At 45.7% G+C, this 17,752-nt stretch overlaps 1 protein-coding gene across 11 annotated transcripts in view; it reads left to right on the top strand.

The window, feature by feature from the left end:
* Positions 1-17,752, top strand: part of NIN (ninein) — a 123,131-nt gene that overhangs the window by 52,024 nt on the left and 53,355 nt on the right. For all 11 annotated transcript variants that reach the window (XM_030562841.1, XM_030562844.1, XM_030562850.1 and 8 more), the window contains 9 exons: positions 1,358-1,397; positions 4,022-4,212; positions 5,951-6,097; positions 7,249-7,416; positions 8,833-8,969; positions 11,597-11,737; positions 12,470-12,644; positions 14,592-14,702; positions 15,561-15,650. In XM_030562841.1, the coding sequence (XP_030418701.1) occupies positions 1,358-1,397; positions 4,022-4,212; positions 5,951-6,097; positions 7,249-7,416; positions 8,833-8,969; positions 11,597-11,737; positions 12,470-12,644; positions 14,592-14,702; positions 15,561-15,650 (1,200 nt within the window). The remainder of the gene's footprint in view (positions 1-1,357; positions 1,398-4,021; positions 4,213-5,950; positions 6,098-7,248; positions 7,417-8,832; positions 8,970-11,596; positions 11,738-12,469; positions 12,645-14,591; positions 14,703-15,560; positions 15,651-17,752) is intronic.

The following is a 17,752-nucleotide window of genomic DNA, read 5'->3' as shown; positions in this document are numbered from 1 at the left end:
CTGCTGCCGTAGGGAGGGCAGAGAGTACATCGGTGACTTGCTTTATCTTTCACGTCTTCAGTAAATATTCTAGTTTAGGTAAGGAGGAGCTTGTTGTTTTGGTTTCGTGTCCTACAGCAGCTGTTTGGTGGTTTCCTTTCCCAATGTGGGGCAGGTTCAGTGAGCAGAGGCTGACCTGTCCCACCCATGTCACAATGGATAAGGTAAAGAACAGTTTAAGCCTCTTTGTTGCATGTTCTGTGAGCAGATGTCCTGATCATACGTGTATGAGGGTAGCAGTTCACAGTCCCAGGGATATTTGGGATATTTGCCTAGGATTTCAGCAAGGTGCTCTACAAGAGGCTATCCATTCAGAAGCTAAAGCTAGTGTGTTGTACGACCACCTGTTTGCCATGTGGCTCGTTACAAAGTCCACTGCCTGCAAATATGTTTTTTCTAGATTCCACCTCCCATCAGTGCTCTGCTCTCTCCCCGAACAGTCTCTAACCTGTCACAGCTGGAAGCAGTGCCTAGAGTAGGATTTTAAAGGTGAGCTAGCACTTCTGAAAGGCTGTTGTGGACAAACCCACGCTGCCTTAATTCAATCAATTTAGCGCATTTTCAAGCCTGGGGGAGCCAGGATTTGAACTTGGTTTGGATAGAAGCGGTATAAAAGGGTGCAGAACAGCTTTCTTGCACCTTATCTTGACGCTGAAAATCTGCTGCTTGTGCTGTGTGGACTGGTAGCGGGACAGGGGGTTCCATACCTGGTACCTGGTGGTGTGCAAGATGTAGCTGTTTCAGGTACCTGCTGTTGATGAGAGCATAGTGTGTAGTTTGCTAGTCGTTCTTGTCGTCTTTGGGTTGTCATATAGGCAGAGCAGAAGAGAGATGGCTGGTGCTGTTCCAGAATTGGAAGGATGGTCCAAAACCTAGAAATCTAGGCACATACCCTTCCTTAAATCTTCCTTCACATCCACGTGCTCCCATCACAAAGTCAGATCTGTTCTGCTTAATTGAGCCCCTTTCAAAATAAATCTCTCTTTCCTTTCTCCTAACTGAACTGGTTTAACCAGACTTTGCTCTAGCCTGGTATCTTCAAATCTGATTTTTGCGATAACTACACTTACTGCAAAAGTGATTTTATTTTGAGATGCCCCTGGCAAACCCTCACCTAAATACCTTGGAATAGATGCACTGCTATCAATGGACTTCATCAAAAAGGCTTGGATTGACAGCTTGGCCTTGGAGGCTGTGGAGATGAAAGTATCTCGGCATTCTTGGAATTCTGTAGCTCATCTGATGATGACCAGAGTCCTTTTTATACCTGTGCTGCCTTTTGAAGAATAATAACTTGTGGAACCTATTTTTTTCTTAGCACTGGAAAACCCAGGACAGCGAGGAATATGAAGCAGAAGGTAAGAACAAGCAGAAGCGCTTCCTTTAATTTTTGTAAAGTTAAGGAGGGGGAATGGAGGAGAATAAGAAAGTTAAACAATGGCAATTTCTTGGTAAGAATTTCTGATTCAGACCTAATCTAGTTGTAAGCAGAGCTCTCGGCATCTTGCCCTGGGGAATGTTCATGGGGCAGTGCTCAGCAAGGCAGAGCCCAGGAACCGGCTGCAAGTGTCTGAGGCTAAAATCCACCTGGACCAGAGGAGGTTCCTGGCTCACTCTCACTGGGGATGTGAGATCCCTGTGTGCTGGAACCTGTTCCTCTGAAAGCTTGAAAATATTGGTTTTGTGCTTCCGGGAAGCCGATGCCTGTTCCTAGGGCCTATGCAGAAGTGATAGGTTCAGGCTGCTGGAGAAAGGTCTTTAGATGCTCTTGCAGTGGAACATGGCTGATGAGTCTCTACTTTTGTAATGGTGACCAGCTAACACAAACAGGTAGACTGCAGGGCTTCAGTTTTCTATTGTAGCACATTGAGGTGGAAACCTGCCTCAAGGCTGGGGTGAGACGAAAAGCTGGGACCGGGACAGGCGGCTGCCTGAGCCCCACCCTGGAGGCGAGTGGCCCTGGATCATCTTCAATCCTGCTCCCTCTCCCAAAGGATTCTTAGCTTCCTGCATTCCAGTCCCTGGGGGGCGCAGGGGGTTCCCTCTCACTTGCTGCCTTCACCCATTCTCATTCTTCTGTCCCAAGCAGACCTCTCTCCAGTTCTTGTTCATCTCCCTCTTCGTCTTTCCTATCCCATTCCCTTGTTTCTCCTCCTCCCCACTTAGCAGGTCCCCGTGTTTTGGGATGGCCGGCTGCTTGGGGCTCCCGTGCTGTGAGTTCTGGGGGAGGAACTATGTACCAACACACATCAAGCCTCTTGCTGCGTAGCGAGATTCACTGGGCTACAGCAGTGCAGACCCACTGCCATAGATGCTGCTAGTACAGTCCCTTCTCCTGGCTTTCCCCCAGCAGTGGGAATGCTGATAGCATTAGATGGAGTTGCACTCCTTGGCCACTAGATGTCAATGTGAGTCACTGAATTAAGTGACTTCCTTCTACCTCGGCTAGAGTGTAGGGTGACCAGATGTCCCGATTTTATAGGGACAGTCCCGATTTGTGGGTCTTTTTCTTATTTAGGCTCCTATTACCCCCACCCCGTCCCGATTTTTCACACTTGCTGTCTGGTCACCCTACTAGACTTTAAACTGTTCCCTTAAGGTTTTGTTGTGTGTGTCTTATCACTTGTCCTAAACGCACCAACCAAAACATAGGGAGTGATGATCCCAGTCCAAAGAGTAGGAGGAGACATGGAAGTTCAATGCCCAAGGTCATACAGGAGGTCAGTGGGAGACCCAGGGATGAAACTGGTCTCCTGACACCCAGTACAGTACCCGGCCCACTAGAGCACACTGTCTTCACAGACTGTGGAGCACTGTTCGCGAGCAGTCATTGCAGGAGGCTGGTCAGTCACAGAAAGATCCTGAAGACTCTCTGCTTTGATTTGAGAGATGGCGAAACATTTCCCACTTACTTTGGAAATACCAGTTTCTTCCCCCAGAGAGTGTGTCTGTGTGTAAGAGGGAGAGTTCAGGCTGGCGTGGGGAATTGCAACAAAGAGTCTTCTAACCCTTTCAAGTAACCCTCTAAACGTTAACATTTTTCGGCTGTATAGTATTGCACTGAACTTATTTGCTTGGAGGAAGGGATTCAAGTGGAGGTTGCTGGTGACAGAGAATTGTTTGAACATATCTTGATCAAAACATTGGCTTAATGGCATATTTAAGCTTCAGATGGTTTTGGGATGGGGGGGTTCTGAATGTCTTGCCATAGGAGCATGGCCAGGGCTGTAGGACTCCCTAGTGATAACCAGGTCTGGCCCTAGTGGCCAACACACAACTGTTGAGAGTAGAACTCTGGCAGACATTACACGACTCTGCAAAAGCTCCAGCTTGTGCAGAATGCAGCTGACCCCTTCCTCCTCCATCTAGGCTGCAGTGAGCATGTCCAGCCTGTGCTCTTGTCCCTCCGCGGGCCCCCAGCCTGCACTCATTGCCAGCTGAAGGCTTGGTCCCAGTTTCCAAAGTTCCTCATGGTTCAGGTCCCAGCTGAGTTACAGACTACAGGTCATTCTGGGAGCATGAGGGGAGTTGCCTTCCCCTTGGATTGTGCAGGTCCCAAAGCCCATGATGGAGCATGAAAGTTAAACATGCTGCAAGATCTTCCCTTTGGAGTCTCTCCTTCGGCCAGCTGACACAGCAACCCCCTCCCCCCCAATGAGAAATGCTGCCCCAGGCAGAGCCCCTGCAGCCAGGGATGAAGCACAGCAGAAGATCCCATGAAGTTCACTAAGAATCTTACCAAGGAAGAAGGAGGTGCCCAGATGCTGTAGTGATGGGCACCATTACAAGCCCCTAAGGTAGATAACTTGCTAGTGCTGGCAAACAGCCAGCTGAAGGTGTTGGGTAACATAACTGTGCTGGCACATAGTGTTAGCTTCAGATTTGTTCTCTATTATAAAATCCACCAGAGTTTCTTGCAATGGTGTGTTGTATCCTTTTATTTCTCCTTTTAATAATGTCAAACTAACTGCACTTGTTTCAGGCCAGTTGAGATTTTGGAATCCAGATGACTTGAATGCATCACAGACTGCATCGTCCCCTCCCCAGGACTGGATAGAAGAGAAGCTGCAGGAGGTTTGTGAGAATCTAGGGATCACCAGAGATGGCCACTTGAACAGGAAAAAGCTTATCTCCGTTTGTGAGCAGTATGGGCTGCAGACTGTCGATGGCGAGGTAATGATCTCGGAGGCAGGGCGGAGGTGTCTCTTTTCAGAGGAAAGCTGGGGTGGCACAAAGTACTGTCAAGGCTTTTCCATAAGAAATGTCTCCTCACTTTTACCAGGAAAATGACTCGCTTTTCTCTGAAAAATGCCTAGGATACATTTAATTGTCCATTTTAAAGAGATAGGTGGTAACTTGCAAAACAGGATCCAAATCCAGTTGATAGCTTCCTAATGAGCGTAACGGTTTTGAGTCAACAAGTGTTCAATCCTGTCTTTATAAAAAGGTAGTAACAGCCCTAACTAATGAAGGTTTCTCCAGTAAAATGGGATCTAAACTGTGATTACAAACCAGAAAGTAAACGGCAGGTCTGTATCCAGGGTATCCGTAGTGTGGTCCAGGGGTTAATGGAGTTTATCCGCTTCTTGGTTGGGGAATATGGAGTTAACTCGCTTCGGATCACTTTGTGTATAGCAGAGAGTGCCAAAAAGCTTTTGAATGGCACTTCTCACGTTCACCCCGATGTCATCCTAGCCTAAACACAATTCAAAATAAGGGACTCACTGCACCCCCTTAATGCCTACTATGTCACTGCCCCATCTGGAGCACCAGAAAGGTTAGTTTGCCCACTTTGTGGTTTTTTTTTTTTGTTTTTTTTTTGTTTTTTTTTTAAACCACTACACCGCTGCGTGGTATTAAACTGCCTCATCAGGCACTAGAGTGCTTGCCAAGAAGTCAACAGACCCTTGCTTTGAGCTCCATTTGCAAATGCCCTGGGGCAATATTTCAAAACTAAATTTGACGTGAATTTTTTTGTGTTACTGGGACACTCTCATGTTAGTTTAGGATTCACAGGTTTGTAGACAGTAGCTTTTCTACACCCCCAAATAACAACTTAAATGATTTTTTTTTCATGATGTTTGTATTTTAATGGGATAATATTCATTTGCAGTGTTTGCAACACAAACATTGCAGCGTCCTGCTGCCATCGGGGAACTAGGAATTGAAAGGGACTAGAAACGGATGAGATTCTTTCATAGTCAAAGCAGAGTGTAGTGCAGAAAGTTAATGAACTGCACGTTTTAAACACTTTCCATATTAAAAATTAAGGGGTTTTGAAAACCAGGCTGCCTTGTGGTAGTAAATGGTATTTATTTTAACCTGGCACTACCCCTCGGTTCAGCTGCTACTCCGCAAGCTGGTGTTCTTTCAGCACATCATTTGCTCTGAAACCCTTGTGCCAGGAGGCTTTGGGAGCATAGAATCATATAATATGAGAGTGGAAGGGACCTCAGGAGATCATCTAGTCTAGCCCCCTGCTCAGAGCAGGACCAATCCCAAGTAATGGAGAAAACGTTTTCTAGAAGATAGTTCTTTGAATATACTACCCCTCGAGACACTGAAATTCTTTAAACTGTGTTTTGAGAGGGGAGAACAGCTTAAAATGTTGCAGGGAAAAAATGCGCTGGTACACAGGCTTCAGTGTAGTTGTATTTGGTATTTCTGTAACTCAGCCACTGTTCACAATACAGTAATTGCCATTTCATTTATTATTATTATTATTATTATTTATTAATCTGGTATACTGAGTAATTTGTTTGGTTTGCTCCTTAAATGACATTTGCACAAAAGACTTAAAAAACAAAATTCTACCAGTTTATGCTGAGCTGTAAAAGTGTGTCTCGTGTTGATGCAGCTGAGAGGTGCTCCATGTGTATAAAGGACGATGACTGTATTTTATTGCTTTCAGGTGCTTGAAGAGGTGTTCCATAATCTTGAACAAGATGGCACAATGAGCATAGAGGACTTTTTCTATGGCTTATTTAAAAATGGAAAATCTCTTACGCCATCAGCTTCTACCCCATACAGACAACTCAAACGGCACCTCTCCATGCAGGTGAGAAGCACTGGGACCGTATTTCTCTGGAAAATAGCCTCATTCGACTAGAATGCTAGACAGTTTTTAATAGCAGCTAGTCCCGGATGGTGGGGAGACTAGATAATGTAGTAATAAGAGAAGCGTTCAGGTAGATGTCGCTGCCTGATTCTGCTGATAGGCCTTCTTGATCTCTAACCTGATTCTCTGACGCCACATTAGACTAGGACCCTGATCCAGAGTCCTTTAAAGTCAGCCGGAGCCCTTCAGTGGAGATTGAGTCATGCCCCACGTGCTTTTATTTCTCCATGCAGGCACCTGATTGCTGCTGGTGGACCCCCCAGGCGTTACCAGACTAATATTGCATTGGTGTAAGAACTGGGGACCAGAGTGGTCACTGTTTCAAGTTCCATGTTATCTCTCCACAAAAGAGAACATGTTATTTTGGGGAAAGGCTCTCCCTAGGCATTGGTTATCTGACTCCAGAAAGTCAGCAGGAATGTCACAGGCCAAGCTGGGGTGGGTTAAAACGACTGCTGCATCTGGGTTTGCTTGTGCCCATCATGAATACAAAGGCCATCTTTGTGTATGCGGTAAAGAGGAGTAAACTGCTTTGGTGTGGAGGAATCAGGATAAGCCACCACCAGGTCGCTTCTTATGGAAGTACCTGAATGCTCCTGAAACCACGGTGTAAAGTGAGAAAAAAAATTTGTTGGTCCAGAGTGATCAGGTGAAAGCCTGCACCACCAGGCAACTGTTCCACTGAAAGGTCACGTGGTCTGTGGGGAGGAAGGGCCAGCAAAGGCAAATGTGCGGATGCATTCCTGAGGCACCCCTTCGGGGGGGGAACAACAAAACATTCAAAACCAAAATTGCCCATAGTTGTGTAATTACAACAGGGTAAAACTCTTATCAGCCTGAGAACCTGTCTTGCTACAGTAGAACTTTTCCTCCTTTATTTTACATTAGAAACTTAACAGCAAGGGCCTGGTTAGACTGGGCTTTCACTGGGTTAAATGGAATTACTCTTGAGCTACATCAGTGCAGTTGAGAGAAGATTCATGTCCTTACGGCAATTCGGTTTATAAGCCTTCCTCTTTCGGCAGCGGTAGGAAATGTCCAGTGTTGCCCTTAGCTGGCCTTTGCAGACCCCCATCTCTCCTCTCTTCTAGTCCTTCGATGAAAGTGGGAGACGCACCACTGCCCTGTCTGCGATGACTAGTACGATTGGGTTCAGAGTCTTCTCCAGCCTCGACGACGGGCTGGGCTATGCCTCTGTGGAGCGAGTACTTGACACGTGGCATGAAGAGGGAATCGAGAATGGCCATGAAATCCTCACGGTAATTGGGTAGATCCCCAGCCACCTGGTTTTGATTTTGGACACTGCTGCTTCTGGATCTGCCCTTTTAATCTAAAATGATGCAGTGCTGGGAACAGCAGGGATGTTGATATCCATGGTAACTTCCTAAGGCTTAGAGAAATGAGAAGTGACAACTCCCATGGAGTGAATGGGTTTTAAGGTGACACAAAAGGCAGCTTTCCATCCTTCCTGAAGCAGGCCACCTATACTTCCAGGGGTCGGGGTAATGATTTAGATGTCTAAATACCAGATTGCGCCAGCAAACCAAATACTCCAGCGTCAGAATGCTCTAAATTGTTGCACATAACAAAATGGAGAGCAACATTTGAGATCCTGGCTCATGCTGGGTGTTCCATATCCAGAGGATAAAAATGTTCATATCCATTGCAAAACAGATGTGCTCACCCTGCAGCAAACTGCTTCCCAGGCTACCTTTTCAAAAGCTGTGGACAAGCTAAAGGAGAATTTCCTGTACTTGTTCTTGGCACTTGATTCTATGACACGGGATACACTGTAAGAATTTTCGCCTGTCTGTCAGTCAATGTTACACTGAGTTTGAGCATTACTGGCTGCTATAAACACTTGCACCAAAGCTCTGTCAGCCCTAGGCAAGGAAATTCAGTTTGGGCTCAAGCCAAGTGCTAGTCCTAAAAATTCAGTTGTTTTCTTTTTAGCCAGACTGGCATTTGAGAAATGTAGCTCCTTAATTTCTCTTTCATTTGCTGCTTGATTACTTTAGTTTTTAGCTTTTTTCCTATCTGGTTTTATTAGCATTAACGTGTGATTTCTGTCATCTTTACACACAGTGTTTTTTATAATTTTAAGTATGGTAAAATACTTCAGTTAAAACAAAGTGTAACTAGAGGCCCATCAAAGGCTTCCACCATTGTAATTATTAGCAATGGGCTTTGTGATCTAATTAAGGTGAGGTTTTTATTATTAAATACACAAGTTAATTGAAGCTAAGGGGTCATGCACAAATTAACCTACCTCTCTAGTTACCTTTATTGCGAGACTTTTTTTAATGTTTGGGAAGATCATTTTCAATCATCCATCTTGCCACATTTAAATTAAAAACAAATGCAGTTTAGCTGAGACCTACAGTAAACAGACAAATCCATCTGTCGCTTCTTTCGTGTGTGCACTTGATTGACTGTATGTCTAACTGGAAATTGTGCCTCTCTCCTTTCCTTTTGCCACAGCATGGATTTAATTCTGGGAGGGAGATGAGAGGCTACATTTCTGTATCCCTGCGGAGCTGCCATTCAGAACAGATTCACCACCAAGCGCAGGCCACTTCTAGGCTTCCCCAGCTTTCTGTTGTCACCTTCATTTTAAGCTTCTACAGGAGAAGGGAAGTTTTCCCAGTTTGTGCTGACTTGTTGCTGTTTTACAGGCCTTGGATTTTAGCCTGGATGGGAAGGTCAACCTGACGGAGCTGACTCTGGCGTTAGAAAATGAGCTCCTGATAACCAAGAATGGAACCCATCAGGCCGCCTTGGCCAGCTTCAAAATGGAGATCAGACATTTACTGTAAGTTAGCAGGGTTTCACTCTCCATCGGATCTCCCTTGTGTCCTAGTTACGTGGCCGGGCAGGAGTTTAGATACTGTTCGCTTATTCCACAATTCAGAGAACATCTCCCTAAAACGGTGTGAAAACTTGTACCTCTTGACAAAATACCCTCTGGTGCTTCACATCACCTCCGAATTTCTCATTAGCCTGCGTATTGCGAGTCTGAGAAGCGATCTACCTCAGTGGAAGCAAAGCTTCACAGGAAAGCACGCTCAGATGTCCGAAAAAACAAAACCACAAGAAAGGATTTTCTTGAGCATCTCTCTTGCTTGTTCCTAAAGGGCTGGAAACAGTAACAGCCAAGGAACATCAATAGTGATGGCCCTTGTGCCAGGGCCGACTCCAGGTTTTCTGCTGCCCCAAGCAGCAAAAAAAAAAAAAAAAAAAAGCCGCAGCAGCGCAATCACACTGTTCCAATCTTTGATGGCAATTCAGCGGCGCGTCCTTCTCGCCAAGAGGAACTGAGGGACCCATCGCCGAATTGCTGCAGAAGACCTGGACGTGCCGCCCCAATAGCGGCTGGAGGGCTGCCCCTTGGTATTGGCTGCCCCAAACACCAGCTTCTTTAGCTGGTGCCTGGAGCCGGTCCTGCCTTGTGCTGCGGACGGTGAGATTTGATGCCTGCTGCCTTGAGTGCTTCTGACTAGTTATGGTTCTCCAGTGTGACGTGGGTTTGTCATGCAGTGCAAGCACACGGGATGTACAAAACTGACACTTTCTCAGGGTGCTCAGAAACATGAGACACCTTGTTACCCTTCTGCCTCAGCGAAAGATTTGCTCATGCTGAACTTGGGGCAGCTCCCTGTCACTCTGGTCTGTTAGCTGCCTCCGACAAACTTCTCTGGACTCTGCCAGCCTCTCCTTTGCCAGACAGGTAACACTTGCTGCACTCCAAATCCTGAGCCCCTGGAAGATTGTTTCCCTGGAGTCAGGGGTGCTGAAACAATTTGTATAATGAGGGTGCTGTGAGCCACTGAACCAATTGTAAACCCTGTTTATAATAGAATTCACTTCAAGCCAGAGGGTGCTGCAGCACCCCTAGTTCCAGCACCTATGCCTGGAATATCCAGCCCTGGTACTGGACACTCAAAGAAACTTACCATGTTCATTATCTCCAAAGAGGCAGGGTACAACCCAGCTTGTTTGATTCAGCTAAGAGTTCACACTTTGCTTAATATTACAGTGCTGAGGTCTACTTATGATAAAACAAAGACGAGTTTATTAACAAACATGGAATTTTTTTTAAGTGACATGGAGTAAAGGTAGGGGACGCAGGACTGGTTACATATAAAACAAAAGTGTAATACGCTTCTAAGAGTCTAAACATAACTTTAGCAGACTACAATCCTTTGTCTCTCAAACGGTTTCTTTCTCAGAGTCCTTTGCAGAGCTTGCTGATTTTCAGTTAAATTAGGAGCCAGGTTTTTCATGAATCACTCCCTTCCGCCAGGAGTGTTCCTCGTGAAATGCATCAGAAAAATATCTTTTTGCTTCTGTTTCCCCAAACACAAGACAACCCCCTGTGGCTTTAGTCTCTGATGCCTTCCCAGGCTGATTTCACATCCCCCAGTCAATCTGGCTCTTCCTGTTGACTTACGTGCAAATCTATCTTCCCCTTGTTGTGCTTAATTTACCTCAGAGGCCTAGGCAGACAGATCACATAACATTTCTTTGTTGGGGAAAAACTTGTTTATCATCCCTGCCTGGTTACCTAGTTTAAACATATTTTTAGCACATAGACACAACTCCTTGCATGGCACCCATACATCCATCTCTCAATGCTTGTGATGACCAGCATTCTAGGAGCTTTTTTTTGATACCTTTTACAAGACATTCTTTATGGGTAAATACCACGACAGCAGTGTGGCAGGTATAGTGAGTTTGTCAGGCCTGATGGGAGCTGCGTTTACATGATAGTCATCCCTTTGCCAGTGCTTGGAGGGTCACATCTTCTTTCACTACATTGCCATTCGGGTTTGTCTTGGAAGAGATTTTGAATAAAAGACCCAGAGGAAAGAACGGTCTCCAGCAAAGCACTGAGAGGTAAGCTCTCGTCTGTACACTTCAGCCGCTCTACTTTCCCTCCGGGATGAGACTTGCCAGGAGAGAGAGAACAAATTGAAAACTGAGCTCCCGTAAGGGAACTGTCCAACGTAGCCGATCCAAAAGAGACCAAGTAATAAAAACAAATCCAGGTGACCGGTGGGTACAGCACAAGAGTGAGGTGACAGAGGTAATCAAAACAGTGAAAACTAAAGAATGGGACAGAAGGTGGCCTGGCCCAGTGACACAGCTCCACCAGTGCAGGAAATTAAAACTACTCCAAAGCAGTTCCTAGGCTCATCCGTCTTGTCCAGCAAGAGTTGAGGCAACAATGCACTTGTGCGCACGCTGATGAAGAACTAGAACTGATGAGACAAGCCCATCTGATCTTTCACCAAGAGGAAGGTGGCTATGACCTGGAGGGATGTATAGCGGGGGAGAAAATGGGATATTCCTCAGGCCTTGAGATATGTGTGAGTGACTTGTTTGGGTGCTCGGGAGCCAGGGAAGGGCGTATAATCCAGGATTCCTTCCTTTCGATAGGGAGCGAGTTGACCAAGTGGTGAGAGAAAAAGAGAAGCTGCGCTCAGATTTGGAAAAAGCTGAAAAACTGAAATCTCTTATGGCCTCAGAAGTTGACGACCACCATGCTACCATAGAGCGCCGGAATGAATACAACCTCAGGTATGGCAACCCACCTGCATTTCCGCCTTCACTGCTGTGAAGGGGGCTGGAGTGATCGGAGAGCACAGGACTCTCCCTTTTGTTTGGTCGTTGCAGGTTTATACAGTATTGGTTGTACATAAAAATGAAATAATTGTTTTGCTGCATGTGTGGGGCTCTAAAGAAAAGCTTCAGGCTGAAGAATGCAAGTGTGTGCGCATGCATGCCTTCTGAAGGGCTCAGGGGGCTTATCCAAATTGATCCTGTCTTCCTCTTTCCTACCACCCATTTCTACAGTACCAAAGGTCTTCAAACTCTTTGCAACCCAGTTCCATCTGTACAGTTCCCTCTTTTTTGGGCATCAGGGTCCTCACACCTGATTTTCGTGCTCTCATTTTGCCTTCCTGATTAGATGGCAGGAAGTGTTACATTTTGTTTTCCACAAATATAATTTTAGTTGAACTCTACCTTTAAGATTTGGATTGGCGAGATAGAAATCCAGTTTAATCCTAAAAACGGAGCAGCCTATGCAGAACATCACCTGGGATGTGCATGTCACTCAGCATTGTACAGTACGGCTGGTGGGTGGGTGTGCTACTGATCTGTGCATCTCTGCTTTCTCTCCCATGAGTCTTTTTCACATGTAGGAGTTGTTGGTGTAAGACCCAACTGCTTCTGTGTGACTGTTCCTACCCGACTTGCTTTTTAACGGTGTTTGCTCATTCTTCTTACCATCCTCTCTTGTGGTAATAGGAAGCTGGATGAGGAGTACAAAGAACGCACTGCAGCTTTAAAGAACGAACTCCGGAAGGAGCGAGAGCTGATCCTGCAGCAGGCTGGCAAACAGCGATTGGAGCTGGAGCGGGAGATTGAGAAGGTGAAAACAGAAGAGAACTATGTCCGCGATCGGCTCACCCTTTCCCTAAAGGTAACAAAGATCTGGCTGAAGTTGCAGAACTTTCTCCATTAAATCAGCCCTCCTTACGAGAATCAGTGACTGTGTATATTGGGCTGGATGAAATTACCTTTAGCAGCATGATTTGTCTAGGTGTAGGCTTGCTTGGGTAGGCTGTTGCCTAGATGTCATAAGGGTCCCAGACTCTGCAGCTGTGATATGCAGCATGTACATGTCCTGTCAACCCAGACACCAGATGGGCTATTCTTACTCCTGAGGGCATTCGGGCCAAAAAATTAAAAATGGTGTGCCAGAAAATAAAAATTCTGCCAATTTTATTTGTCAAATGTGGCAGGATCCAAGTGTGAAGGAGCTTAGCGTGAGGGGATCCAAGTGTGGGTTGAGAGGGTTCTCTGTGGGGCAAGCTGGATGCAGGTAGCTCAATGGGGGATCTGGGTGTGGGGATCTGGATGCACAGGGGCTTGTTGGGTGGGGTTTCTGGGTGCAGTGGTAATGGGACTCTGCAAGGTGGTTGGGGCTCAGTGGGGGGGTCTGGGTGTGGGCGGGATAGAGCTTGGCAGAGGCTCTGGGTGTGGGGTGGGGATCCAGATGTGAGTGGCTCATTGAGTTGGTCCAGGTGCAGGGGGAGTGGGGCTCATCGGGGTAGGGGACATTCTGAGTGCGGGAGTGTGAGGCTCAGTGGGACGGTGTGGTTATGAGGGTTGGGCAGATAAGGGAGCAGCTCCCTGTACAGCGATCCCTCCCCCTGCAGCTGAGGAGCGATGGGTGCAGGAAGTGGGGAGAGAAGTGGATTGCAGAGCTTCCTGCAGCTGGGGAGAAATCTCCAGGTAGGTCTGACCCGGCCCCAGATGCCGTGCAGGGGAAGAGGAAGTCCTGTCCTCCCCAGCCTAGTTGGGATTAGCAACTGTGCCTGGCACAGGGTAGGAGCCACCAGCCTGGTCTTCCCCAGTCCTGTCCCCTGCCCACAGTGATTTACCTCTCTGTCTGCTGCCCTGGGCACCTGAAACACATGGCTGGGGAGGGTCGCATGACCGCTCTTGTGGGTTCCCTTTGCTTCCCCATCAGAAAATCATTTTTCTGCAGGGAAGCAAACAAATCTGCGGGGGACATAAATTCTGTGCCTGTGCAGTGGTGCAGAATTCCCCCAGGAGTAAATTCTGCTTGATAGCTGTCTGTTTTGTCATCTGGCCATCAGCTAGCAGGGGAAACATCTTACTGCTAAGGTCCTGACATATTAAAATACAGCTTTGAAACCCCCATAAACCTATTCTCCAATTGGATCTGTATTCTCAAAACAGTCTGACTGCAGGGTTGTGTTTTTTGAGCTGGGGCCATTAGTATTTAGGCCCCAGATTCAGGTTCCTTTCCAAAATGTTTTTAGAAATAGCAAACTCATAAATGATCTAGTTTTAGTCTGAATGCAATTGGATCAGGCAACTCTTCACTCTCAAACTTCATGGTTAGTTTATTTCTGCCCAGTTGAAAAAACAAACTAAGGTGAGCAGGCTGTACGTAAACAAGCTCTGGGGGTGGGGATGGAGGGCGTTTAATGATATTGCTGATGTCTATCCCCTCATCTGCCTTGAAAGTTGTCATCTCCTCCTTAGGCAGCTGTTGGCCAGATGCATGCAGGGAATACTAGGGAGAAGAGCTTCAAGACAGAACTAGAGATTGCTCTTCACTTTATACGCTGCTTGCAGATTCAGGCCTTCCTGTTTGTGACTTTGGTGTGACAAGAGGAGTCTTCCATTTTTTACCAGCAGACAAATTCACACTTCGTGTTGGTAACTGACATTTGTACCAGTATCTGTCAGAAGCCAGGCTTGGACCTACTTCTAGGCAAGACAAATGTACCTTCTGACCTGATTGACTGTGGACTTTCTTGGGTATCAGTGTTTGGAAAGTTTTTTTTAAAACAAACAAAAATAGGCCAGAACTTTACGATCACCTCTCCTTTAGGAAAGCAGCCGTTTAGAGAGTGAGCTGTTGGAGACTGGACAGAAGCTGACAGAGTATGAGAGCCTGACAAGCAAACTGCAAAGGAACTTGGAAAATGTCTTGGCCGAGAAGGTGAGCCTCCCTTCCTTCCATTGTGCCTTTCTAATAGAGAGCAAATTCCTAAAGGGTGGCTGGCTGGTGCTGATTTAACCACTAGCAGGAGACCTTCGCTGTGAACCTGACCACAGTGGACCTTGGTTACTCTGACAACTGTGTCTGAGTGTTAATGCAGGTTATATTTTCCTAAATTATCAGTAAATGACTTACTATTTCATGTAGTACCCTAAAGTGGGTGAAGCATTTTCCAAATCCCAGAGGAAACTGTCTCTTTTCTGCAGAGCTGGTTTTCTATGGTCCCAGTCACAGAAAGGGAGTCACATAGACACACCTACATGGATCCTTGTCTGAGATCCTGCCTTAAATAAAGACACGACATTAGGAGCCCTTGCACTCTTAAATGTGAGCTAAAAATCAGGGGGAAAAAATTAGCTGGGTTATAATAACCTGCACTGTAATTTAGGATTGGATCCTCTTTTGGTCATTTAACATTTGTCAATGTTCTTAAAAGATGTAACTGTGTAGAATTTTCTGTGCCTCTAATCCAGTAAACGATTCCTACATTTAAACAGGTTACCCTTTCAGGATAGTTACTTCTATAGTTGCATTATATATTATTGGCTAAAAATAAAAATACCCACTGGAACCAAAGTTAGTGAAATGAGAATGCGGGACTGTGAAATAACAGCTAGTCTGTTGCCTAGAAAATTGTTTTGATCTCTTGCTGTCTGTCCCTTCTAACAGTATTTTCTATATAAATAAATAAAACACAGCCTGATTGGAATGCTTGGGAATTGGGGCCTGGCCTTGAATTCTGCACCAGGATTATTCACAGTGGAGGATTAACTAGATTGTTTTCATGTTGCGCTGTAGTTCGGCGACCTTGATCCCAGCAGTGCCGAGTTTTTCCTGCAGGAGGAGAGATTGGTACAAATGAAAAACGAGTATGAACAGCAGTGCAGGGTGAGTGAATCAAAGGGTTGGGAGACACCAACTTCAGTACTGGATCTCAGTTCTGTACTTAACGCATCATTCTTCTAGGAATCAAGAGCCATGTCTAAGATTCAGGTGAGTTTGCTATTTTATGAACGAAATACACCTCTACCCCGATTATAACGCTGTCTTCGGGAGCCAAAAAATCTTACCGCGTTAAGGTGAAACTGCATGATATCGGACTTGCTCTGGCCCCAACCATTTCCATTTATTTAATGGTCAGTCAGCAAACATGCTTGGCCCCACCCCCTATCCGACCTCCACCTACTTCCCGCCCCCTGACTGACCCCTCAGAACCCCTGACCCATCCAACCCCCTGCTCCTTGTCCCCTGGCTGCCCCCTCCAGAGACCATCACTCCCAGGACTCCCACGCCCTATCCAATGCCCCTGTTCCCTGTGCCCTGACTGCCCCACTCCCAGAATCTCTGAACCATCCAACCCCTCCTGCCCCCCAAGACCCTCGGGCCCTTATCCAACTCCTCAGCCCCAGCCCAGCACCCTTAACATGCCACTCAAAGCAGTGTGTTGGAGCCTGACACGCTGATCCGCCGGAGCACGCAGCCCTGCTGCCCAGACCACTGCTTTACCACATTCTGTCGGAATTCGTGTTATATCGAGTCGCATTATATTGGGGTAGAGGTGTAATCCCCCCCCTTGTTAGACCAATGCAAGCCTTTTGACCTAAAAGCCCCTCTTTTAGCTGTTGTTTTTTAAGGAAAATAATCATGACAAAGCGGAGTACCTTGATTGATAATTAAGGTTGGGATATGAAGCCTTTTGTGTTAGCCAGTCCTAATACAGTTCCAGGCAAAAGTTACCTTCTGGCTGTTGGCCTTTGGAACAAGTTGAGTCTCACATTGTGAAACTCGCTACCACCTTCGGCTGCCCAAGAGACAAGCCAAAGAACAGTTGCATGTAAAGAAAGCATTTTTTGCCTGAAATCTTATGCATTTAAACCAGGGTGGATGAAAATTGTTTTTTAAATAAAAAAAAAATCAGTTTTCTTAAAACTTAAATAAATGATTACAGAAAAAGAAATCAAATTAAATTTGAACTTGACAACTCACGCTAAGACCTAAACATATTCAAATCTACTGAAATCATTTAAATTAAACTGCACAAAAAACAATACTAAGCAGTACACGTGGGCTGCCAACCTATAAAGAAAGTGAACTCACTGAACTGGTGGATGTCCCTGGCTAACACCTGGAACCAGAGTTTGAAGTGCTAAGCTAGCTTTTGACAGCAGCAGCCTCTTCTGCAGGTGCAGAGAGAATATTTTCTTCATTTCAGTTTAGTTAACTAGTTCAGTTCATTGAGAACCGCTGAGCTAGTCAAACTATGGGCTGGGACTCCAAAGTGGGTCCAGTCGCCATTTTAATGGGGCTGCCAGGGCTAGCATTAGACTTGCTGGGACCCAGGTCTGAAGCCCAAGCTCCATCCCCATCCGGGGTTGTGGGGCTCGGGCTGCAGCCCTCTTTCCCTGCACCCAGGGACATGTAATAACTTTTTTTGTCAGAAGTGGGTTGCGGTGCAATGAAGTTTGAGAACCCCTGAGCTCATTCCAAGTTAAGAAACCTATTGGGAGTTAAAGCAGGAAAGCTTTTTTTGGGGGGGGTTGTGTTTTTTTTTGCTTCTAATATGTGAATAAGTAGGTGTGAGAGGATGAGATCTATTTGTTCTAAAATCTTGAAAGACATGGCCAGAAACAATCCATTCAATTCACTAACTACAGATAAAATTACTTGTTTTGTTTATTAAATCAGTTAGTTTTAAATGCAAAACATGTTTTGATCAATTTTCCTTATGTATCCAACATATTTAATTTTTAAAATGCCATTTTTATGCATTTTTAGTTGATTTTAAATCTGCATTCAAATAGAGCTGGAATACTAGATGACTGTTTTCCTGCAATCCACACATTGCAGGAAAAACAATCATCTAGTAAATAAGAGATGCATCATTGATCATTTTCTAACATAATAAAAAATATAAAATTTAAGAATATGATTAAACGTAAGTTATGCTACACAACTGCTTAAATAAAAGTTTCTAGATCTAGTATATCCTC

This window comes from Gopherus evgoodei, chromosome 4 (genome assembly GCF_007399415.2).
Source record: "Gopherus evgoodei ecotype Sinaloan lineage chromosome 4, rGopEvg1_v1.p, whole genome shotgun sequence".
Lineage (NCBI taxonomy): Eukaryota > Metazoa > Chordata > Testudines > Testudinidae > Gopherus > Gopherus evgoodei.
This window is presented reverse-complemented; position numbering and strand designations above follow the sequence as displayed.